The 26118-nt window shown below is 31.5% G+C and overlaps 1 protein-coding gene across 1 annotated transcript; it reads right to left on the bottom strand.

Annotated features, from left to right (window-relative positions):
* Nucleotides 1-212: 212 nt before the first annotated feature.
* LOC143075821 (uncharacterized) lies at nt 213-8622 on the bottom strand. Its single transcript, XM_076251378.1, has 4 exons — nt 8492-8622; nt 6977-7067; nt 5116-6236; nt 213-930 (listed from the first exon to the last, which is right to left on the bottom strand). Exons 1-3 carry the CDS (start codon nt 8589-8591, stop codon nt 5135-5137), a joined length of 1293 nt encoding a protein of 430 aa, XP_076107493.1. The 5' UTR covers nt 8592-8622; the 3' UTR covers nt 213-930; nt 5116-5134.
* Between the last annotated feature and the right edge of the window lie 17496 nt (nt 8623-26118).

Below are 26118 nucleotides of genomic sequence, written 5' to 3'. Positions count from 1 at the left end.
GAAACGTGATGTTCAAATGGTCTTTTAAATTCTAACTTTTTTCTTTTAGCTTCAAATAAAAAAAAAAAAAATCATCTATTTATTGCAAAGTGTGAAAGAATTGTAAGAGATAAGACAAACAAACATGACATTAGTTTCAGATCTGAAAAATCTTTTTTTTAGATACATTCAAAACGGAAATCTTTCTCTTTTATTTCGCGGACATCTTTTATATCAAAAATAACAATGTTGTATTCAGCTGGAATCTAGAGGCAATACATCATTGCCTACGATTTGAATCACTATCAAAGGTACCAGGCTGATAATATGATAAAACTGAGATGTACACAGAATATACCGTGTCACTAAGCGAATTGATATGTGCTATTTCATAAAATCAATTATTGGCTAATTATTATCAATTACTTATATCAATAATGACCGTTCTTACAAATTCAAATAACGTAAACAATGGATTGCAGATGTCTTTTTTTAATTGCCTTATAAAACATGTTTTATAGTAATATCTGAAATCTAAATCTAATTTCAAGCATCAGTCTCAATACCTTTTTGATCGGGGAAGTGACTATTGTTTGAATGAGAACTAGACGCAATCACACGTCGTAAAAACATTGAACATGTGTTGAAAATTAAGTAGCATTATATTTGAAGAAAAAACAATTAGAGCAAAACCAACACTTATATGGATTAGTTATTTGCCGAAAACATACACATTAATAACAAAGAAACTAAATATTGTTTTGTTAGAATATCTACACATGGTGAAATTATTGTACATTGAAATTGTTAATCATATTCTACTTGCAAACAACAAAGTGAAAAGAAAGTATATAAAGAACGAGTACACTGTTCGGTTATTTGTGATATATTTGAATCGCCAGCACAAAGAAGTGATGACTGGTGTTAAATGTCCTGAATTCTTTTCTTTCCCTGTAAAACACAACACAATTAGATTGAATATCTAAGTATCATCCAATGTTCTATTTTAAGTTTTTACAAAATGTTTAAATGTAATCATATTCACTAAATAAACAATTGTTTTTCTGATTTAATCTTTAGTTAACAATATTTAGTATGCATTATGAAGATGAACGATTTAGTCTGGTTTACAGTTTGATAACATTTTCTTATATTTTTACAAAACAATATTGTACCACATTTTGGTATCCATGATCAACTTAACATGGATAATCTATAATCTATTCAGTAAATTAATTTAACTCTTTTTGGTTTTTACATCAAACCTGAAAAGACTGAAACCTAAAGCATAATGTCTTGTTACGATTTGAAAGTATTTTGTAGATATTTTCTTGTTGTTGACACAGTACTGTTCATGCATTTCATAGCAGGCAATCAAGAAGTGTTCCCTATATTTTAGACCCATAAGTGTTGTGTTGTGTTTATAGGTAAAACTACTGAAACGACTGAACAAGTCTTATTTAATCAAAACAAAAACTAGCTTGAAAACTCAACAATAGAGTCAAAATATACCGACTGAAGATTCAAACTTATCAATCGACAGTAAACTGGCAACGTCATAGCAAAACAAGAAAAAAAATGTAAAAAAAAAACCAACAGTACACAATATGAGACAAAGACAATGTTTGGTGTCGTCCTTCCTTGTTAAATATCTGTTTGATTTTGTTCTGATTGAGATTGTGACATGAAGTGACTGCTGTACCCTTATTTTGACAGTTTCATCTAGTGTAACTGTTTTGTTCACGTATCGTTGTCAATATAGTGGAATTCGATGAGACTGTCATACAAATGAGATGTTGAGCGCCATGGAACCTGGTTCAATCTACTATTTTCTACATACCTGAATGCCGGTAGCAGGTCAGGAATATTATAGTTGTTGTCCATTCGTTTGACATGTCTAAAGTTTTTCATTTTTTTGATTTTGCTATTTGGTTAGGGACTTTCCAATTTGAATTTTCCTCGGAGTTTAGAATTTTACGGATTTTATTTTTTCATACATGTTTGTCGAGAACGAACAAGTAATGTCACAGCAACAACAAAAACTAAAGACGATTCGTTTAATGAAGTTTTTAAGTTATTTTGTATTGTTTTGGAGACTATTGTTTGTCTTTCTTGACAAGTGCCTTGACGACCAATTCTTGACTGTGTTAAATATGTCTCAATCAGTCATGACATATTCTTGACTTTCTTGGTACTGTCTTAATATGACTTGACATATTCTTGACATTCTAAGTAGTGTCTGAATATGCCTTGACAGTCTTAGAGCTGTCTGAATACAAATGTATACATGTATCTTGACACATTGTTGACAGTCTTAAACATCTGTGGACACTATCTCAACAGTATAAATTGAACAAACACATTCTTCCCTGTTTATGATTTTCTATTGCTGTTACTATATGCTTATTTTTATTAATCGTTAAAACTAAACTTTGAAGAATCAAGGATTATTTTTGTATAACAAAATACCCTTTGGGTACACCTAAATAGAAATACCCGAATTACCCCCAATTTAGTTGTATTTTGATTTATTTTTGATTTAACTTTTAATAAATTGTTTTCACCTGGAATATATGTCACAGCTACTGACAAACAGCATTTATATTTTTTGCCGTTCGAAAAACTGGCAGTCAAATTTACTTTACTAAAATGGGTTACTTGAGGCATGTTACATTTAGAAATTGACAATGAGGGTCGGTTGATAACAAAACTTTACGACAAAAGAGGTGATTTCAGCTTTCCAATTGTGAACTTTCCATTTCCAAGTAGCAACATTCCAGCAGCAACTGCATACGAGGTATATATCTCCCAATTGATACGATTTTTCCGTGCTTGTATTTCCTATGATGATTTTCGTGATAGAGGGTTGCTGCTCATAAGGACGCTATTAAACCAAGAGTTCCAAACGGTGGAGTTGAAATCATCCCTTCGTAAATTTTATGGACGCCATCACGAGTTAGTAGACCGTTATGGAATAAGCGTTTCACTACAACCCCCATCTCTTTAATGAATGTGACCTACCGATTAAGACTATTTACTGGATATGTTATAACATGAGCTACACGACGGGTGCTACATGTGGAGCAGAATTTGCTTACCCTTCTAAACACCTGAGATCACCCCTGATTTTTAGAGGGGTTGGTGTTGCTTATTCTTTAGTTTTCGATACTGTGTCATGTGCATATTGTTTGTCTGCTATACTTTTTCATGTTTAGCCAGACGTTGTCAGTTTATTTTCGATTTATGAGTTTGAATGTCCCTCTGGTGTATTTTGTTAATCTTTTCAAAATGTGATTATCGTTTAGACCCTACAATTCATTTTGGGCATGTGTGGCTAAAAAAGGAAAAAAAGGGGGGGGGGGCTTTCGTTTGGGACAAAGAATTTGTTCCCATCTAGATTCTAAATCTTATTCATTTTTTTAGAACAACCAAAAACATGTTTTTTTTTCAAAATTGAGTGTTGAATTTCATAATATTTATTCACAACTAAATCTTTGTATAATTCCTTCCTGATTTTATTTCTCAAGATTTCTTCAAACAAAAAAAAATGTTAAGATCTATATTATGCATGTCTGTTTAAGATCCATTTCATAGGACCAAATCATTGATGGGACCCTTTATATATATACAGTTTTCTATTATTCCTGCAGAAGATAATAATTTGTTAATGTTGAAATATTTCACTTCATAATTTTGATGAAGAAAATCGTTTTTAATTCATTATTTAAATGATAATTTTCATTTTCATCTATCAACAAATTTTTCATATTGCAGTGATTTGGTCAGTCAACTGAATTTCTTCAGTTGCATGGCTGATTACAGGTAAACCAGTAATTTCCAATATAACAGTGTATCATGGGGTGTGGAATACTTTACTTTTATGGGGAACATCCTTTCCACGTGTAAGACTTCATATATATTGCAAAAGATGAAATTACACAAATTTCCAATCAAGAAGAATTAGGATACATTTTTTTTATTAGAATACTTTGCTATTTATGAAAAACACATTTTGGTAAAATAATTGTTTACCTTTAACATTTAATATGATGCATGTAAAAGGAAATATGTCTACAGTGTCATTGGTTTTAATCATTTAGAAATTATTTATCAGAATCAGGAATGCACATTTTCATTCATTTAAAAACCTACATTTAAATTGTTTTATATCAGCATATCCACATTTAAATTGTTTTATATCAGTATATCCACATCTAAATAGTTAATGTGTTAGATTTCATATCTATATTTGTTCGGTTATAATTATTTATATACAAAAAAATTCAATTATTTTTTATGTCCAAGTTTTGTTTTTGTTGTAACAATTGTAACAACAGTACAGCATATAAAGAAAAATAAAGATACATTAGATGTATGTTTCATTGTAATACTTTATTTTGATTGGCTAACTGCACATCACGTGTTATTCCTTCAGCAATTGCATTACTCAATAAAACTTATCATTCATGATAACACGCGGTCCCACAATAAAGTGCACAGGTGTATTAAATAAAAAAATATAAAATTCGTGTTTCATTATCATTGCTAAACAAATGTACTTATCAGTATTGAATGCTTCTTTTTGTAACTTCATAAGGTTGTAAAAGCGTTGACCGTGCGCACATTTTTAGAATGAAGCGCTTCTGAGCTTCATACAGATGCACTTCGGTGAACGCTTTTACACCCCAATGAAGTTACAAAAATCATTCAATTCTTAAATAAAGATACATTAAAGTTATATTATGTTTTTCGGTAATGATTTGTAAAACTGAGAATTGTCAAGTAAATTTAAGACACAATTCAAAATGTTCAGAATATGTCAAGCCATACTGAGAAAAAACAACAATGTCAAGAATCTCTTCACATATTTAAAGACAGTATTCAAATGTCAAGAATTTGTCAAGACCATACTCAGAATGTCGAGAAATAAATTTCATACATATTTAATGTAAATGAGAATTGGTCAAGAAAAATCAAGACACAAGTCATACTTTTGGAGAACGTCGAGTAAGATTCATGCAAATTAAGACAAAAAAGGGTCTTTTTGTTGTGTGAACTATGTATATCAGATTGATTTAGTCGACCCCTCAATTGTTTTTGTTACGAAATATAGTTTATTATTTTGAAACAAATTACCTTATATATCTTTTTCGATCTATTCTCCGACCTTTCCTGTTCCTATTATATTTGTATCTTTATAATTCCCTGCAAACGAATTACCAACGTTCCTGTCGTCGTTTGCCTTGTTACCATTTTCGTTGTTTCCACTTCCAAGAATCCAGCCAAGTTCCCTTCCAAGAATTTTGCCAAGTTTCCTGCCAAGGCCTCTGACATTTTCTATTCCTCCTACTTTTGTATCTTTACTATTTTCTGCATATGAATTACGAACGTTGCTGTTATCGTTAGCATTTTTACCATTTCCTTTGTTTCCACTTCCTAGTATCAAGCCAAGTTTCTTTCCAAGAATCAAGCCAAGTTTCCTTCCAAAAATCTGGCCAAGATTCCTTCCAAGGCCTATGGCATTTCCTATTCTTCCTTCTTGTGTATCTTTATTTTTTTCTTCATACGAATTACCAATATCGCTAGTGTCATTTGCCTTATTACCATGTTCGTTGTTTCCATTTCCAAGAATCCAGCCAAGTTTCTTTCCAAGAATCCAGCCAAGTTGCCTTCCAAGAATCTTGCCAAGTTTCCTTCCAAAGCCCCTGGCATTTCCTATTCTTTCTATTTTTGTATCTTTATTATTTTCTGCATACGAGTGACCAATGGTGCTGTTGTCGCATGTATTATTAAAATTTCCGTTGTTTCCACTATTAAGATTCCAGTCACATTTACTTCCAAGGCCTTTGATATTTTCTTTTTCGCCGACATGTGTTTCTTTGTTATTTTCTTTATTTGAATTACCAACATTGTTGTTGCCGTTTCCATTGTTATCATTTCCGTTGTTTCCACTTCCAAGGTTCCAGTCACATTTCCTTCCAACGTCTCCGACATTTCCTATATCTCCTACTTTTGTTTTTTTATTATTTTTTACATACGAATTACCAACGTTGCTGTTGCCGTTTCCATTGTTATCATTTCTGTTGTTTCCACTTCCAAGGTTCCAGTTACATTTCCTTCCAACGTTTCCGACATTTCCTATATCTCCTACTTTTGTTTTTTTATTATTTTCTACATACGAATTACCAACGTTGCTGTTGTAGTTTCCATTGTTACCATTTCCGTTGTTCCCACTTCCAAGGTTCCAGTCACGTTTCCTTATAAAGATTAAGAATAGTAATGTTCATAGGCCGGGTATAAAAGAGTCAACTAAGAATTAGTGAAAGTATCAAATAAATTCCTTGAAAAAAGAATGGGCGAAAGATACCAGATGGACATCAATTTTATATATATTTCTGGAAAATTTTCCTCAAATTGAATGACAAGTTTTGCAGAAAGTGTCAATGCGAGGAAAATATCCTACTCGGAAGCAATGTCAGATATTCTTTTTTTTTTTTAACAACGATTTATTTTCTATCTATTATTCAAAAATTAGACAGTGAATTGAGAAACCAAAGCATTGTAAAACACTACTATCTAGACAAAATCTATCTCTTTTAGGCTTTTAATGTAAAAAAAAAATACATATAACATAAAGAAGAGTTTCATAATTTTTGTTTAAAGCATCAGATTTAAAAACTTCAGCTATGAATTGTTCATATTACCCAATTTATTTGGTCGGAGTTTAACCAGTTCGCTTATAATAGACCTGTCCATCTATAGATAGGTGTTTCAGAATAAACTCATCAATGAAGTATTCAGTCATTCTGTTGTCAATTCCTTTGATGACACTGATAGGCGATTAGAAATCAGTTAAAATTATAACAGCAATCATTCTTATCACACACATCTTCAAATAGACTGTCCTTATGCAAATTAAAACGTAACCTCCGCCCAATCAGTTGAAATAACATTGGTAATATATGCAGAATAAAAACTAATACAACTTTGGAATTACCTGAGATAATTCATTAAGGAATTAATGGCTAAGTCATCACTGTCACCATTTATTTCTCCAAGATCTGCATTTCCGTTTCGAATACTCAGTCCTTAAATTTTTACAAAAAAAATGTATATGGTATTAGTTTTTTTGAAAAAATGTAAAACAAGTTAGAAGTTCTGCAGACATTTGTGTAATGAGGGGTTCACACATTGCCGATTATTGCTCCCGTTAGAGATCAGACAGCAATACGACACGAAAAGTGAAAAAAATCGGATTACTATCCTCTATTATCTGGAATGTCCTATCATTGTTAGACGTCTGTCTGTCGTTTTAGTTCGTAACAGATTCCTACGGGTCGAGAAGGGCCCGAATAGTTCGACGAAGCACCCCGACAGTTATGTGCGTCCCGTAACATTCGGGGAAACTCAGCCGATTTTGTGTAGTCGTAATACAATCATGCCTATGTCGTGACAGATTCTGCTGTATCGGATCAAAATCCTAACAATGTTCTGTGTATTCTGGACGGTGTCCTGTTGAACGGGAATGATCTGGAGAAATTTTTCATTGCTGTTTTTCTGCCGATTGAATCCAGATTGCATCCAAAACTTGTCGATTGCGACCGTTTTTGCCCAAACCGTTCCGGAACAGTCCCGTTATTAATACGAAATTTGTCAATGATACCCACGTCAAATTCCGGACAATTACAGAATACAATACGACTGAGACCAGACAAAGCCGTTTGCAATGCGATAGATCGGACCGTGATAGGATTACGTTCTGACAGTACCTGATCGTCCCGAGTTTACCGACAGTTTACGAACGGATACTTTTACGTCAGCATCGGTTAACTGTCTGGTCACTGTCTGATATTTGTCGGATTACATTCGGTACAATCGGGACGCAGTCGTGACAGATTCGGTCGAATTTTACCAGGCGAAATATACAAATTGGATTAGACGCGGATTGAGAACGGGATTATCGGGATAAATTCGCTTGGAAACGGTTGAATATCGACGCTTCCTGAAAAAAATATCTGATTGTTATCGTGATTAAATTATTGGTTTTACAAATTTTAATTAAAGTTTATGTTTCTATCACGATTCACAGGTTCTTGATCAGACTTTTGACAAACTTTAATTGGGAATGGTCATGTCAAGGACGGCAGTAAAAATCGTGAATGTGTGACCCCAGTTTAAGAGTAGTAATTTTGTTTGGTCATTAAAACACACACTTAAACTCTTCTGAAGTGTCACGGGGCTTTAGTGATTGACATTGCTCACATTAGTAAACATTTAGTAACATTTCCAAACCATATAATTCTAATTGTTATTCTGTAAAATCTTACATAAAAAAATGAACTCAAGTCTTATCATATAACTCATACATGTGTTAATCCCTACTGCTTTTGTAAAGAATAAATAATACCTTAATATGATTACATTGTAAATTAACCGTGTAACTACTTTGTGTTATGTTTCTAAAAACTGTTTGTATTACAGTTTGGTATACCTATTAACATAATATTCTTACCACATACTGACATGAACAGACAGCTAAATATAATTATAGCCTTCATTATTACTAGCTTTCTGAAATAGAAAAAAAGTACAATATAGTATTGCATTGCCATTGAGATTGCATGTTATCTAAACACAAATGAAAAAAATGTGTAGAGCTTTTTGATTCGTATATGTCGTGAAATTCATATGACTGTTAAAACATGTTATTTTAGAATAATTTAATTTTGGATGTAACACGTCTTCTGATAGGCTGACGTTATTTTGTTATGAGCCTATAGACATAATTTAGTCATGTGACCGTGACGTCATAAACGTTTTTTCATGCTTTTCTACGGTTTAAAATGGAATTCAGAATTAATTTATAAGAAATGACTGTAATATTTTTTCTGTCTATTCGAAATAACATAAAAAAGTGGTGCACACTGTTAAATAACCCGCTACGCGCGTTAGTCAGTGTGCACCAATTTTTTATGGTATTTCTTCATAGACAGAAAAAAATATTACAGTCATTCCTTAAATATATGTGCAAGCTCGTATACAACACTACACGAAGTTCCGGTTTTGAAAAGGTATGCAAATGTTTAGTAAATGTATTCAGATAACGACAGTTACGTATATTTACAAACCGCTGCATTTAGTTTTTCATGTCTTTACATGTTGTAAATATCAACATTTCTTGTGATATACCCTTATAGGGGGTTATAAGAGACCGCGGTTTATAGAATAATTTAACACATAAGCAACAAACTCATCATAGATACCAGGATTAAAATCTTATATTTACGCCAGACTCGCGTTTCGTCAACAAAAGACTCATCCGTGACTCTCAATTAAAATATGTTAAACAGGCCAAATAAAGTACGAAGTTGAAGAGTATTAAGGATAAAAAAAAATCCTAAAAGTTTTGCCATACACAGCTAAGGTAATCTATTCCTGAGGTATAAAAGCCTAAGTAATTTAAAATATAAAGTTCTCTAAACATTCAATTTATAACCAATGATAAATCACGTCAACACAGACGTGCTGACCACTGGGCTAGTGAGACCCCAGTGGAATTAAAACTCCACCAGCAGTGGCTTCGACCAAGCGCTTGTAAATAAACTCAGGATAGATTCCAGGATTGAAATTCTATATTAACTCCAGACACGCGTTTTTTCTACAAAAGAATATTTAGTGACTCGAATAAAAAATTGTGAGATAGCCAAATCATTTTTAAAGTTTACAATCTGCATATATTTATAACCATCTCAAAACTATCGCAAACTTATGTATTTGTATTACTCTAAAATGGAAATATTTGTCATGTATTTTTCTAAGTCGTAAACTCATCAATTTGTTTCTAGAATAAAATTCATCAGGTAACATTTGTTTTTGTCAAATTAATTATTTGTCTAGGACTATATTTATAATAATTTCTTAAGAAGTTATACGTACAAGAAAAATAACTTACATTTTTGTTTGGACTGACTGAGCTTCAATTGTCAAACTACATATTCAGATGTTTATATTTACCATGTGGTCTGGTTATTATATACAAAATTAACCATAATAATTGTAAATGAAATAATATGTAATTACTTGCTATATATACATTAAATTAGTATGTAATACAGTATTTTAGGACTGGCATTTTTGTTTCGTCACATAAATGACAATAATTGTTGACGTTTGTCTCCTTACGTGTTACTTACTGAAATATAACAATTAAGAAATTTGAAAATTGTTATCTATGACAAATGGTTGACAAATAATTATGATACTGTTTGGGTTCTGTTGATTTTTATTTGCACGATTTTGACATTTCAACATCAAATACTGTCCGTTTTTCCATTTGTTACAGATTCATAATTTAGATATTATCCAAACTATTAACACTACAGGAATATACACAACAGTAAAAAAGATGCTAATCAAGGCCATTTTAATGAACGAAAATAAAACATTTTACTCATCTAAATATCTGAAAAACAAATTAAGGTGGTACTCGACATCTTAACTAAAATTAATTTGGCTCGTTTAATTTTCAAAAAAAAACTAACAAAGTATTTACGTTAACCCTTCGACAAAATATTCAAATTTCAAAACATTTGAACCTACCAATTTATCAGAAAAATTACACTGGTTATACAACAGTTTGGCAAACACTAATTTTGATCATTGAGATGCTTAATATTCCCTTTACAACACAACGTTATTAAAACGTTTAACTGATTTTAACGGATTTGGCTATACTTTTTGGACCTTATGGATTATAGCTCTTATATGAAAAATCAAATCTCCAAACTCAACAAATATATTGTCGATTAAAAAGTCCAGCTCTTCAATAATATCATATTCACTGTATTTTCCTATAGAATCAGTGTGGTTCTTCACAAAATAAGACTTATTATAACACATACACGAAATGTATATCTACGATTCCTGTGTTTATAGAAAAAGCTCTGTATAATGCGATGGTGAAACGGAGCTTTAAATTGAGCACGGGGAATGGTGATATAAAGTGTAAAACAATCAAGGTTTTTCAAAAATTGCAGAGTTTGTGATCTCAGATTAAGCAGTAGATCTTTTGAATTTTTGAACATCCACATTTGTTTGGCACCACTGGATGAATGAATCTAATCACAATGTTTTGAACATGTTGAAGGCCTTCTTTTACTGTACAAAGAATAAAAATCGACATTGAAGAAAAAAAATGTAAAGTTAGACTTCCTGATAATCCAGTTATGCATCGTTCTTTATACGAACTTTTACATAGTTTTGGTATCTAGTATAATATAGATATATAGTTTTCGTTTTCTTTGATATGTAAGGAGGACAAATGTTTGATTTTATAAGATTTCATCCTTTGTACATTTTTGTACAAGTTGTGCTGTTTCTTTCAATGTCTTTTGATATACATTGCAAATAATGGTTTTTACATACGACGATAATATCATTAGAGGCTTGTTCTGCTGAATCAACGACGTATTTGTCATGCAAAAAGATAAAGCATTACTAAATAATTATAAAATGTTCGATAAATCAGAACATTAGAATTTGAGTTTGCTGAGCTTGTTATATAAATTCAGAATGGAAATAGGGAATGTGTCAAAGACACAATAACCCGACCATAGAACAGACAACAACATACAGGTATTCAATGCAACGAGAAATTCCCGCACTTGGGGGCGTCTTTCAGCTGGCCCCTACAAAATGTATATACTAGTTCAGTGATAATGAACGCCATACTAAACTCCAAATTGTACACACAAAACTAAATTTAAAACTAATACAAGACTAACAAAGGTCAGATGCTTCTGACTTGGGACAGGCGCCAAAATGCGGCGGGGATAAACATGTTTATGAAATGTCAACCCTCTTCCTATACCTCTAGCCAATGTATAAAAGTAAACGCATAACAATACGCACATTAAACTTCAGTTGAGGAGAAGTCCGAGTCTTATGCCAGAAGATGTCACAAAAAAAACAACAAAAAAACAAAATGACAATAATACGCAAATAACAACAGACTACTAACAGTTGTTTTTTTTTGTCTAGTTTGAAAAAAAGGAAATAGGAGTATACAAATTCAATAGTCACAAAAATGATCCGAGACCACAATTGTCGTCCCTTGATTTTCGTTGTTCTGGGGTCCAGAATTTTAAAGGAAAGAAGTGATTTGATCCAGCTGAAAAAGGTTAAAAATTAGCACTTCGGAAGCTGTCAGAAGATTTTAAGACGCCCTAAACATAAAATTGTTCATATTTTGAGTTAGAGCCGATGAATTTTCTATAATTCTGATATAATTTGTCCCAAAAAGTGTACAACACACTGTAAAAGTTTCTTTGAGAAAGCACAGGTGGGATTTTTTTTTTATTTTCATTTATGTTCTGAAAGAAATGCACTACGAAATAATTGTGGTCTCGGACCAAATATACTAAGCAAAAATAAATCCGTTACACAACCAACAATTGAGAGAAACACATCGATTATTAGAAAAAAGCAACTGATCAACAGAAACACTGAGTTGGAATAAAAACAAACGCCAATATATATGCAATGCACTATTTGGTAACAACTGCCATTTGCCAAACTTGGTAAATGATATTTTAAGAAAAAATGGCGGATTGAATCTTGTTTTATAGCTTACATGGTTACCTATGCTTGCACACCGATGAAAAAAGTGAAAAATGTGATTGCTGAAATTCCATTGATGTGTATTGTCTTGCATGCAATGAAATGTTATGTGAAATGTACTCAACAGGATAAAACTTAGCTCGTGCCAATTATTTCTTTTTTTGAAACAAAGATTAAATTGGACAAAGACTAATAGAAGGAAATCAAAGATGATATAAAAATTCATCGCTTAATAGAAACCTTTAAAGGTTTTTAGTAACTAAATAGAATCAAACGAAAGTAGGACAAATCATTGGTGCTATGTTTAAAGAAAATCTATTTCTTGATTTCTATCTCATTACTTTTTCGTTTTTATGTTTAACGAGATATATTACGGTTTAAAACATGAAACGTGGGTTGTTGTATGTTACGATTACTTTCAAATCGAGAAAAGAAAGTTCTATTCATAGAAATTATAAAAAACCAACCGTCGGTTTATTCTTACCCCTGTTAAACTTGCAAAAAATACACATCGTAGTCTGTTGGATAGTTACCTTTGTTGATTGACTTTTTTAAGTAATGTACGATCGTTCGCAAATAATACATATTTGCCCCTAAAGTTACAGAAAATGATCAGCTTCGTCTTGTTAAACATGTACATGATACAAAAAGTTAACACGTTAAAAAAGCCATGCGTTCAAGGCGGTTGTGTGGATTAAGGTTCAGCAGTAACGTTCAAAATCAAGAATAAATTATGCATATAGAACATTGTGCATTCTTGATGCTATTATAAAATTCCTGTTAAACTACTGTTAAATGTTAGATAATGTTTTGTAAATGAAACAAGTGATTCAATAAGGACTGTGTGTCTAAATTTGAAATGTGGATAAAATGTATTTACAAATATTGATTCATTATTCCTTGTTAACTATAATTTCTACTTAATTTCTTTCCAGGTTATCAAAATAGTTCATAGCAGAACTCTGTTTTCAATAAAAAAAAAAACACAATATAGGACAATATTTTGGCCTCGAAGCATTCTAACGAAGGGAGTGTTAAACAGCCTTTTGTAGTATTCTTGAAATTAGTTGAAGCAACACATATAAACATATAAAAATACCAACTTCCAAGAAAAAATCAAAGAGATAAAAACTTTATCAAATTGCAAAACTTTAAACAGAAGCACATCATTCGAAAGGAAAACATGTAATATTCCTTACCTGTTAAACGCTTCTCCTAATGTAAAAACTTGTCAATAGTTTCACGTAATTTGATGTCATCATTAACATCAATATGGAAAGGATGACAGTGCTGAATGTTTCTATGAAGTAAACAAATAGATGTTTATACCCCAAGCGTGTTATTAATCTTAAAACAAAATTGATCATCTAGCTAAAACTGGAATTGAAAAAGATTTAAAAGTATTTAAAAAATGTCTTTCTAACTTATATGTAGTTAACAATTTACAACTAGTAAACAACTTATATATATATATATTTATCATGTTTATATGTATTTACATTTGTTAAAATAATTTCTAAAAACATAGAGTAAATGGAATAAATGAAAGATATTCAGTGAAATTTGAAACAAAATATAAGTAACGCAATTATGTTTACAGAGAGATGATATCATCAGAGCATTAAGTAAAAATACAAAAATACTGTGCGCCAAGAAAAATTCAAAACGGAAAGTCCCTGGCAAAAAAAACCCAACTCAAACACATCAAACGAACGAATAATACCTGGCTTATTCCTGACTTGTACAGGTATTTCCCTGCGTGGGCAAAATGGTGGATTAAACCTGGTTTTATAGCTAGCATAACCACTCAATTGTATGACATTTGCATATTTACTTCTCTATTCAACATCTGTTAACATGTAGATTACTTTGTATAGCCATTTTATGTCGATGGGAGTAACAATAACTCGAGATCATACCAGAACCAAAACAAACGATCACACAAACAGGTGAAGGAGAATACAAATTAAAAAAGTAAACCTCATCGTAGCAGAAAGTCAACGCTATGTAAAAGATTCTTCAAAACGTATGTTTGTGATATACATATGCCTTAACAAACAGTAATCTATTCATAGCATGCTATATTTTTTTCTACACATTAGGAATTGTACTAAAATATCAATTGATAGAAATCAGTACATGTTAAATAGTCAGTGTTAAAGTTTTGTATCTCCTTGACCGGTTACTTTGGGATAGTTTTTATAACACTACATACTTATAAATAAGGTGGGTTATCACATACCAAGCACACGTTCGTTTTTAGATACGAACGTATACACCATATTATACAAGTGGTCGATTTAAATGTCATTTCTATTTCTAAATGATAATAATCTGCTTAAAGAAAACCAAGGACAGGCTAATAATCTAAATTATCTTAAATGCATATATTGAAATAACAAAAGTAATAATTGAACAACGCTAGATATTGCCTTTGCAGGAATTATTCGACAAAACACATTCTCTATTGTTCGTGTTCTTTTCATATTTTGTGAGCAGTGTGAAAAAAAAAATATTTCGCATCACTCTTGATCACTCTGTTTTCAGCAAATGTGTGGTTGAAATTAAATTATGACATTGCATTTTCTTGATTTCGTTCAAATTTCCTTTACGTCGTCCTGTTAATAGGCGACTGTGTCTGATTTCTTATATCTTATTAAAGAACACAACTTTCTGATTTTTTTTTTAAAAGGAAGGACACAAATTTTTGTTTTACGATAGTACCCACTCTAAACATTATTTTTTTTTAAAACTGCTCATGAAATCTTGCTCTTTAAATATTAACGGTATCGAATGAAGAAATATTGTAACACACGTGATATAGTTAAGGAATCTGCATTTACTTATATAAACATGTTTAGATTATGATCTAAAGGTAGGGCTAGGTGGCAAAGGTGTTCTTGATAATTTTGAAATTAAAAAAAAACTGAAGTAATTTACGACATCATTGTTTGAGAACAATATCATTAGGAAAATAACATATCTCAAATTTAAACAGAAAGTGTTACTTTATGAGACATAAATCAAACACTAATGACATGACCGCGCAAAACTAAGCACAAAACTACGACATGCATATAAACATTAACAAAATGAAGCAACACGAATAATATAGCATGCAGACAAATCTTTATCGATCACAATAACAGAGTTCCAAAATCAAACTTTGTTTTTATCTTTAAAAAGTGATGTTTTTCTTTAAAACAATCAGAAATTGGAAAGCGCTACGTTTAATTTGTTTTAAAATATAATATTATAAAATTTGCATTAGATAAAAACAGATATTTTACAAATCATCAAATGTTTCGATACTGATCGTCCCTATTTGTTAATGAATCATAGACTCTATTTCAAATATAATTAAAAGAAAAGCTGTAACAGGGAAAAACATAATATGCAACCATTGATACATGTCAATTAAGAACCCGTTGTTGTGTTTTCTCATTTCCTATTATATTCGTATTATAAGATCACGATCAAAAGTATTGCACGCAAATTATATGTGGGTTCGTTTTGAGTATGAATTAAATACAAAACTTAAACTGATCATGACACATCCAGACTTGATAAACTTCCTTGTTTTGTTTTGTTTTGTTCATTTCGTTTTATTTAACAATAGCAAAATATATATTTGTGTGTTTCAATGGAAAGTTAGACCATGATCATTCAAAATATGTTATTAGTTTGATCAAAAACATAACAGAATATCATATTGATATCGATATATCTATATTTATTTGTTATCTCAAAACAGTCAAGTCAAGCGTCATATAATATAGTTTTTGTTTTACAAAATGGTGTCCATTAATTTGTATTCTTTTCTAATTTTGATGTCCATTTATTTCTTATCAAAAGGATTGGCAGATGATTGTAAGTATTGATAGATCGTAATAAGTGGATAAGTCTACAAAGTCACTGAAAGACACAAACTGACTTATAAATCAATAGTTTCTGGGTATTCTGAAATGACAATTTCAGATCATAATTGGTATACTGGTTAACCTTCTACCAAACATTACATCCAAACCTTACTGAAAAAAATATAATCTATAATCTATATATAATCTATATTTGAATTTTACAATTACACAGCATTCATTCATTTGTAGCGAGTATATATATCTCATTTTGCATTTAGTTACTTTCAAATTGATATGGTACAATGAATTTGATAGTCATGTGTCAATTGTATATATTTTCTACATTGATATTCGTGGCATTTTTCCAGATAGATGATTCCAGTTTTCTTAATGAACAGCTGTTCATGATGAAGTAGTAGCATATCATCTGTCCAATAAACTCATCATAGATACCAGGACTAAATTTTGTATATACGTCAGACGCGCGATCCGTTTACAAAAGACTCATCAGTGACGATCGAATCCAAAAAGGTTAAAAAGGTCAAATAAAGTACGAAGTTGAAGAGCATTGAGGACCAACATTCCTAAAAGTTTTGCCAAGTACAGCTAAGGTAATATATGCCTGAGGTAGGAAAGCCTAAGTATTTCAAATATTCAAAATTTTGTAAACAAGTATTTTATAAATATTACCATATCAATGATGATTCATGTCAGCACCAAAAATTGCTGACTTCTGGGCTGGCGATACCCTCGGGGAAATAAATCTCCACCAACAGTGGCATCGACCCAGTGGTTGTAAACAAACTCATAATAAATACCAGGAATAAATTTTGTATATACGCCAGACACGCGATTCGTCTACAAGAGACTCATCCGTGGCGCTCGAATCCAAAAACGTTTTAAAGTCTTTGTTGTCTCAATAATATTTCAATATTAGTGAAAATTATTATTAGTTTGAAGGTTTATCGGTTACCATCATGAGTTGGTGGATCATAAAAGAGGTTCAGTTTCTAAGCTCACTAGAGACATGTTTCATAACAGATCGAACTGATCGATCTTAAAAATATACGAAATAAAAGTGAGGGGGGAGGGTGTCACAATGTAACAATGTAACAATTGCAGATTATTATCCTTATTTTTTTCATAGTTCTGTGAACATCACGAATTGGTTGACCAATATGATATACCAGTGTCTCAACACTTTAATGATGTGATTTAATTGTCTCAGATCTTTAGATAAATAAAAAGTCGTTTTATCTGCAGTTTTAACGATTGTGTCTTATTCTTAATTTTCATATTTTGACTGAGTTAAATTCGCATCATTGGTAAAGATCGCATAGGAGACATTATACCCACCGACAAAACATTGGCAATACAAATACAAAAAAGAGCAAGCACACAACTGTGATAGGTGCTCGAAATGAAAGAAATTTTTGAAGGAAAAGAATTCTGAAAATCTGAAAAAAATTGAGCATAGGAAGTAACTATACAGGCGATAGAAATACAGCAGATAACAATACTAATACTGACAACAAGAACAAAATTTTAAATGAAATTGGGGTAGGAAATTTTGAACATCCTGAACGGAAAAGTGACTAGAGTATCGGCAGTAACGACGAAGGAAATGAAAATTCCGTAAATGGCAACACAAATATTGCAATAACCAGAAACATAATCACAAAAATACAAATGTATTTAAAGCAGGAAATGTCGGAAACAATGGACAGAATAGGGGCTGGTCATTTAAGAAAAAAAGAGGACGTTAAGGTTATAACCGAGGATAGTTTTGACAAGAACGCAAATGTATTTGGGGTTGTTGTTGTAGAAAATCCTGTACATTGCCATTGTCTTCTGTTTGTCAAGTAAAATAAAGAATCTTAAATAAAGACGTGCAGCATCAAGTTTTATTTTCTTTGAAATTGCATATAAATATTATGATATGTTAACATGATTAATGAGTCTTGTATTAGATTAACTGTTTTGTGTTTTTTGCACCTTTTTATGTATGTGGTTTATATGTCAAAATTGCAGATTACTTGCTTTATTGTAATACATTTTATTTTGCAAATAGTTCATTTAGAGAATTTCACAAATAAATGGTCCTAATTTGTTTTATAAGCTGTGTTTTCTCGTCTCCTTGCGTTTGCAGCGATATATAGAGAGAATAATACACAGTGAAAACCGTAACAAATTCTGTAATACCCCGAGTAACCAATACCAGCAGAGGGCCGAAGTCCTGAAAGGTAATATTGGTCGAGGGTGATACAGCATGTGCTACGGATTTTATCATTATTAAAACGGAGGTATTTAGATTGTCTAAATTGAAGTTTTCTTACGAAAATTATATATAGGTTAAGGATTGATATACTATCCAATATAGATTTAATATCACACAGTAGGCAGACCTAGGGCCGACTTTTCATGCTACACTCTTGGACTCTTTAACTTTCATGTGTGCTTCTTCTAAGCAATTACTGTTCATCTAGTCATGTCGATGTCTCTTCACTGTTTTTTTTTTATTGTTAAATAAATTAATAGTTGAAATGAGTTGTTTGAAATGTGTTACATGTGTTTTTTATTCAACTTAAGATCCATGCATATAACCGTAGATACAATTTACCAGTATACATTAACATACACATTGTTTCATGCATGGTGAAACATATCTACTATATCTGCTAAAGGGTGTCCTGTCAACACCTACTGTTCCAAATGACAAAAAAACACAGATGACGAATTTATAATGTACACTTTAACTGATTTCATATCACAAAATATTTGTCTTGAGTGCCGAACTGTCTTCACGAATGGCAAATTGTCCTCGCGCCGATTTTTTTCGGTGCCAAAGTGTCCGAGTAAATGACAGAGGAAAACTGTGAGATGATCATTTTGTTATCTTTTTTTTAAATCATGCACATACAATCAAAATAACCAATTCCGATATGAAACAATTTCAAATATGGTTGAAGAAATTTCTATTTTCCTCCCTTTTACACTGCGGCTTAAACCTCTTGTCGTCGATAATTAAATGTGGTTACATTTCGTATCATGCCAGGAAATACAGCAATTGGATGTCATATGTCCAACTTTGACGTCATTCGGTATATCACGTCATGCACGTTACATTGGAGATATTAGAGGGAAAAGATAATCAATATTTGAAAGACATGCGGTTATGAACAAGTGCTTGGATCAATTAAATATATGGATACATGCGTCCCTCTAGCAGCAAGAGAGTTGACATGTCCGACATTGGCGTCTGCTAACATTTCAACGGATAACAACTCAAGAGTTCCAAAAACAGTCTAAAAAATTGAAAAACAGCACGTTTAATAATTTCAATGCGTCCGCTGCGGTTTTCTTGATTTACCTCCATCAGGAGCGCTCAAAGACAAACATTACGACAAAAATACATAAAATTGATAGCCAAATTCATCTAAAGTCAACATTGTCAAAAGTGGTGCGATACGGGGTATGCGATACAGGGTGGTAGATACAGACATGAGAAAAGAACCTTTATTAAATAAACATAATTTCTGTATCTAGTTAAACTTGTTAATTTTCTTTTGTCTGCAGTATTAATCGAAATATATTAGCTACAGGGACGAACAAAACTAATTATGTCAGCCTAATGATAAAAGTCAGTTATATTACCTGGATTTCAAATGAATATTCCGGCTGTATCGGTATTATGACAAACGAATTTATATATTCTTAACATGAGATACAAAACCTCAATGTTTTGTTCAAAATGGCTAATCACATGGCCAAATCAAATAACAAAACACATCAAAAACGAATGAACAAGAACTGTCATATTCCTGACTTGGTGCAGGCATTGTACTAATATAGTAATGGTGGTTTAAACCTGGTTTTATATCGCTAACCCTCTCACTTTGGTGACAGTCTCATCAAATTCCGTTATATTTACAATGAAGCGTTAACTAAACAGACACAATAAATAAAATAGTCAAAATATGGGTATATTATCATCTAAAAAAATGCCATATCGCTGGGTTTTTTTCCTGCTTGAGTAATAGTCAGATTGTATGAAGGTTAAAATCATAACTTTCTTTTAGAGTGAATATTTATTCCAAATTTAAAACAACCATGTGTCTATCATGAATACATTTACGGTCAACTCGACTTTTAGAAAAATCGATGAGCCATGTCGTCTAACTTCTTGTTTATTTCATGTCTCCATATTAATATTGTTTATGATATTATCATTAAATCTTTTATTTTGCTCGGTTATTTATTAGTTGTATGTAATAGAGAAGACGCTTTATTCGTATATAATTGTGTACGCCAGATGCGCGTTTCGACTCATCAGTGACGCTCATATAAAAAATTAGCAAAACTTGTGTCTTATCCTATTTTCAATGTTTTTTGGACAATGAAATACAATGTATGTTTAAACAATACAAATTGATATCGCAAACAACCTTCATCGATTGTCATATGAAGACGATGATTTCATATAAATGAGAATGAAAAAAAAATGAAAGTATATAACACGCAATCAGAAAATAAAACAAGAACCTAGGGAACGAAGTAAGGACATCGAAAGAGATTCGTATGGACTAAATTGTACTATGTTTAACTATGAAGATAAACTGTATGGTGACTCTGTTTGAGTTTACTATTTTATCTCTTGCTAATTCTCTTTAAAGACGAATAAGATAGAAAAATCGATTATATTTAAAGGTTTCAGTATGACGTAATTTGGGTATAGGTGCTATGATGTAGGTATAACTGATTTTCGTTATCCATTTCACAGATGATGTCGGATATGTCCGAATGTCTTTTAAAAAATCCCGTCCCCTTTCTACGAATGTGAACTACTTTTTTAGGCAAGGGTATTATCAGTTTATTTTTTATCTATGAGTTTGAATGTCGCTCTGGAATATTTTGCTTATTTGTCTAGCTAAATTTTATGACATAGAAAGTAATCCAAAAAGATATCATAATTATTTTACAGAATTGAGTAACGGAATGTAAAATGTTTAAATTGTAAAAAAATAACCTTTAATGAAACAAAGCCGTCAGAATGATAAATGATTTTGGTTGATTGAGTGTGTACACCATACGATTAAAGAGAAATAACTCTTGTTCAAAGTTTATCTATTTAATATACAAAGCGCTGTTTCGTGATTATCATCGTTACCATAAGGGGACATACATATCTTATGTGGATATTGATTTTGATCTAGGTGCTTTTTGTGATTTTTCTTTTTATGGTTAATTAGAAAATAAAACATTGTTATGATTTTTTGATTGATGTATTTTTACTGATAAACTTTTTACAATGTTGTATTCATTTTTAAATTAGATTTACGCCTTTAAATGAAGTAAACTCTCATTAATGACTCATTGAACCGTGATAATGTGTGTATTTTGTTGGATTTTATTGTGTTCATACATTTAACACCTGGCCTATACACTTTTCTACACAAGACATGCATTGTGTCTATGCAACACTCATCAGTGAAGCTTGAATTAAAATAATTGAAAGGCCAAATTAATCAATAGAAAGTTAGGGAGCATACGCTCAATTTGAATTGTTTTGCATTGTCATTTTATGGCCTTTTATAGCTGACTATGCGGTATTGAATTTGCGAATTGTTGAAGGCCGTATGGTGACGGTATGTAGTTGTTAATTTCTGTGATATCTAGTCTCTTGTGGAAAGTTGTCTCCTTGGCAATCATGCCACATCTTTTTTTTTAATACTTAAAGATGTACAAAATGTATGTACTGAAGAATCGTCAAATCAGTGTCAGATTTTAATAAAGCTAAAATTCATGACTTTGTATATTTATTTTGTAGATGTATATGTTGAAGTTGAACTAAAAGTGAAGTTCTGGTCGGGTAAACAATCTACTGATGATGTCAATTACCAAAGTGTAGACAGATGCAAAAGTGCACCTCCGAGAAAACTTTCAAAATTCCATGAATACATTCTCACTTACATGAAGCTACGTCTTGCTATCTCATCATTTGTTTTGGGTGACTTATTTAGTGTATCAGAATATCGAGTATCTCAGATATTTACCACATGGATAAATCTAATGCATATGGTGTTACACCTTGCACTAAGTGGCCATCAAGACGTGATCTTTTGACTGATCGAAGGGCAACACAAGTAATTCCTTCCTTTACAAAGAAAAATAAATTGGGAAAAGGGTAACCACTCTCTGCAGCAGATGTTATTAATAGAATCCATGCGGAACGATCAATCAGAACGCCAAAACCGTTTTGTATGTTGACTCTGGTGATGGACAAAAAAATAAAAGCCATAGCCAATCAAATGGTCAAAGTGAGTGGATTCATTTGCAACTTGGATAAGCCACAAGTAGTAACTAATTAAATGAAAATTGAAAGATTTTTACTTTTTTAGAGACAAAGTACATTAAAAACATGAACGTGACAAAGTAAAAATTCAGTTTTATATGTTCACAGTCACATTGCAACTATTTATTACATAGTATTTTCTCAATTTATTTTTGGAAAACATGTCAAATTTGGCAACAATTGAAGCAAAAAAAATCTTCATTAAAGTAAATTATTTCACAATTTCACAAATTAACGATTTGTAAGACGTGTAAAAAATAATGTCACACCATTTTATATTGCACACTCACATTTGTCCCTGAATCTGTGTGTACCATGGCGAGCTTTGTTATAGGCATACATTTTGATTTTTATAGATAAATATGTGATATTTTTTGTCCATATGTCTACATATTTCTTATGGAGTTGAATCTTTAAAAGAAGAGCCACATTTGATTTCAATCAAGCCTTTCCCTCAACATTTACAATTAATTATTCCATGAGATGATGCTCCAAAAAATGGTTTAGCTTTTGATACACGAAAACCACATAAAGTTATTTTAGCACATTTATGTTTTTTTTTATAATTCTGAAAGTATAAATGTCTGGCAATTGGTTCATTGATTATTCCATATTCCATTGCTAGTGTGTTTATTTTGTTGTTTTGCTGTAAAATACTTCTTAAAATGAAATTGTCTTTTTCATCTCCAAATTCAACAGTCAGGGGCATTACTTAAACAAGTAACATTTAAGATTACCTATACAAGTAATGTTGAAAACGAGGCTATTTTAAATATTACTTATATAAGTAACTTTTTAAAATATTATTTTTATAGGTGTCCAACTATACAGGTTTTAATAGCTTTAGCAAATTTTCACGGTCATCTGGTTATTTTCCCCATGAAATATAAAATCTAATCTTTCTGAAACACTACTATAATTGCCTTTCTGACGCACTTAACTTTCATATTGACGCTTTTGGGTCAAAGATTGGTCTCTTGGGACTATTAAAATATCATTTTTTTCAAAAATCTTGAAGGTAGACAGATATAAATAGATAGAAACTTGTGAATTAATTAAGACTTGATGTTATTTATAAGTTGTAACCCAAAACAATTACATATGTTCCTTAAATAAGTCTTATTACTATTTTTTTCAAAGATGTATAAAATAACTTATTCAAGTAATATTTTTGTCACTATTTTTAAAGTAACCCTTTATCTCTATACTAGATCTAATAAATTCTTCATTTTTTGATATAAAATGCTGTAAAAATTCATGAAAACTACATTTAGTCCACGCTTTATAATATATTTTATAAAATATTTATAAAACAGAACAAGTACAAAGTTGAAGAGCATGGAATATCCAAAATTCCAAAAAGTTGTGCCAAATACGGCTAAAGTAATCTATGTCTGGGATAAGAAAATTCATATTTTTTGGAAAATTACACATTATTGATATTCATGTCAACACTTAATCGCTTAAGTATTGACTACTGGGCTGGTGATACCCTCGGGGACGAAACGTCCACCAGCAGTGGCATCGACCCAGTAGTGTAAATAGTTATCAAAGGTACCAGGATTATAATTTAGTACGCCAGACGCGCGTTTTGTCTACACAAGGCTCATCAGTGACGCTCATATCAAACTATTTATAAAGCCAAACAAGTACAAAGTTGAAGAGCATGGCAGATCCAAAATTCCAAAAAGTTGTGCCAAATACGGCTAAGGTAATCTATGCATGGGCTAAGAAAATCTATAGTTTTTTTTTCGGAAAATTCAAAGTTTTGAAACAGAAATTTATAAAATGACCCCATTATTGATATTCATGTCAACACGTAATAGCTTAAGTATTGACTACTGGGCTGGTGATACCCTCGGGGACCGAAACGTCCACCAGCAGTGGCATCGACCCAGTGGTTTAAATAGTAATCAAAGGTACCAGGATTATTATTTAGTACGCCAAACGCGCGTTTCGCCTACACAAGACTCAGCAGTGACGCTCATATCAAAATATTTATAAAGCCAAACAAGTATAAACTTGAGAAGCATGGAAGATCCAAAACTCCCAAAAGTAGTGCCACATACGGCTAAGGTAATCTTTGCCTGGAATAAGGAAATCCTTATTTTTTTCGGAAAATTCAAAGTTTTGTAAACAGGAAATTTATAACATGAACACATTATTGATATTCATGTCAACACTTAATCACTTAAGTGTTGCCTACTGAGCTGTTGATACCCTTGGGGACGAAACGTCCACCAGCATTGGCATCGACCCAGTGGTATAAATAGTTATCAAAGGTACCAGGATTATAATTTAGTACGCCAGACGCGCGGTGCGTCTACATAAGACTCATCAGTGACGCTCATATCAAAATATTTATAAACCCAAACAAGTACAAATTTGAAGAGCATGGAAGATCCAAAATTCCAAAAAGTTGTGCCAAATACGGCTAAGGTATTTTATGCCTGGGTTTAGAAAATCCTTAGTTTTTTCGGAAAATTCAAACAGGAAATTTATAAAATGACCACATTATTGATATGCATGTCAACACTAAATCGATTAAGTGTTGACTACTAGGCTGGTGATACCCTCGGGGACGAAAAAAGTTTTGCGATATTGAGAAAAACTCTGTTTAATCCATATGAAAAAAATAAATATACAAAATGCAAGTAAAAGTTACTGCGATTGTGTATCATGTTGTATTTTAGCAATAAAAACAACACAATAACTGCTAAATTTATAGTATTCTATATTTCCAACAAAGCTGTTTTTAAATAACTGAAAATCTTTTCATTATACATATATGATATTAGTGTAAGGGTTAGAGTTTGAAAATATTTTGATAAAATCTGTGTTAACTATTATATTTAAACAGATTAAAAACTATTTGTTTTAATGCTGAACAATATATTTATCAAGTTAACTATTTCTAGTTTCAATTTTTTTGTCATCAACATCTTTATGAATAATAAGATGTCGAATAAGCACTGAACCCTTTATAAAGCATTTGATGTCCAATTTACAGAGGTATATATATTTTGTATTGATATGAAGAAAGGTAATTAAAGCTGCACATGGTTTTGTTAATTTCTTATAATTGTAAGACGGTAATAAAAAAAAAACTATTGGTTGAATGCAGTACCTGATATGATACCAGCTATTTAAGGTAACGCTAATCAGACTTACACAACACAATTGCATCCACCACTTCTGAAATGGCCTTTTGTTCTAACAATAACCCAGGGGTTATAAGGGTTTTTTGACTAGCTGGTCTCGGGAACACTTGCTGCTCTCACATAGAAATATTCAGTATTTATATGATTC

Source organism: Mytilus galloprovincialis, chromosome 5 (assembly GCF_965363235.1).
Source record: "Mytilus galloprovincialis chromosome 5, xbMytGall1.hap1.1, whole genome shotgun sequence".
Lineage (NCBI taxonomy): Eukaryota > Metazoa > Mollusca > Bivalvia > Mytilida > Mytilidae > Mytilus > Mytilus galloprovincialis.
Note: the sequence above shows the minus strand (reverse complement) of the source record. Positions and strands in the feature narration are given on the sequence as shown.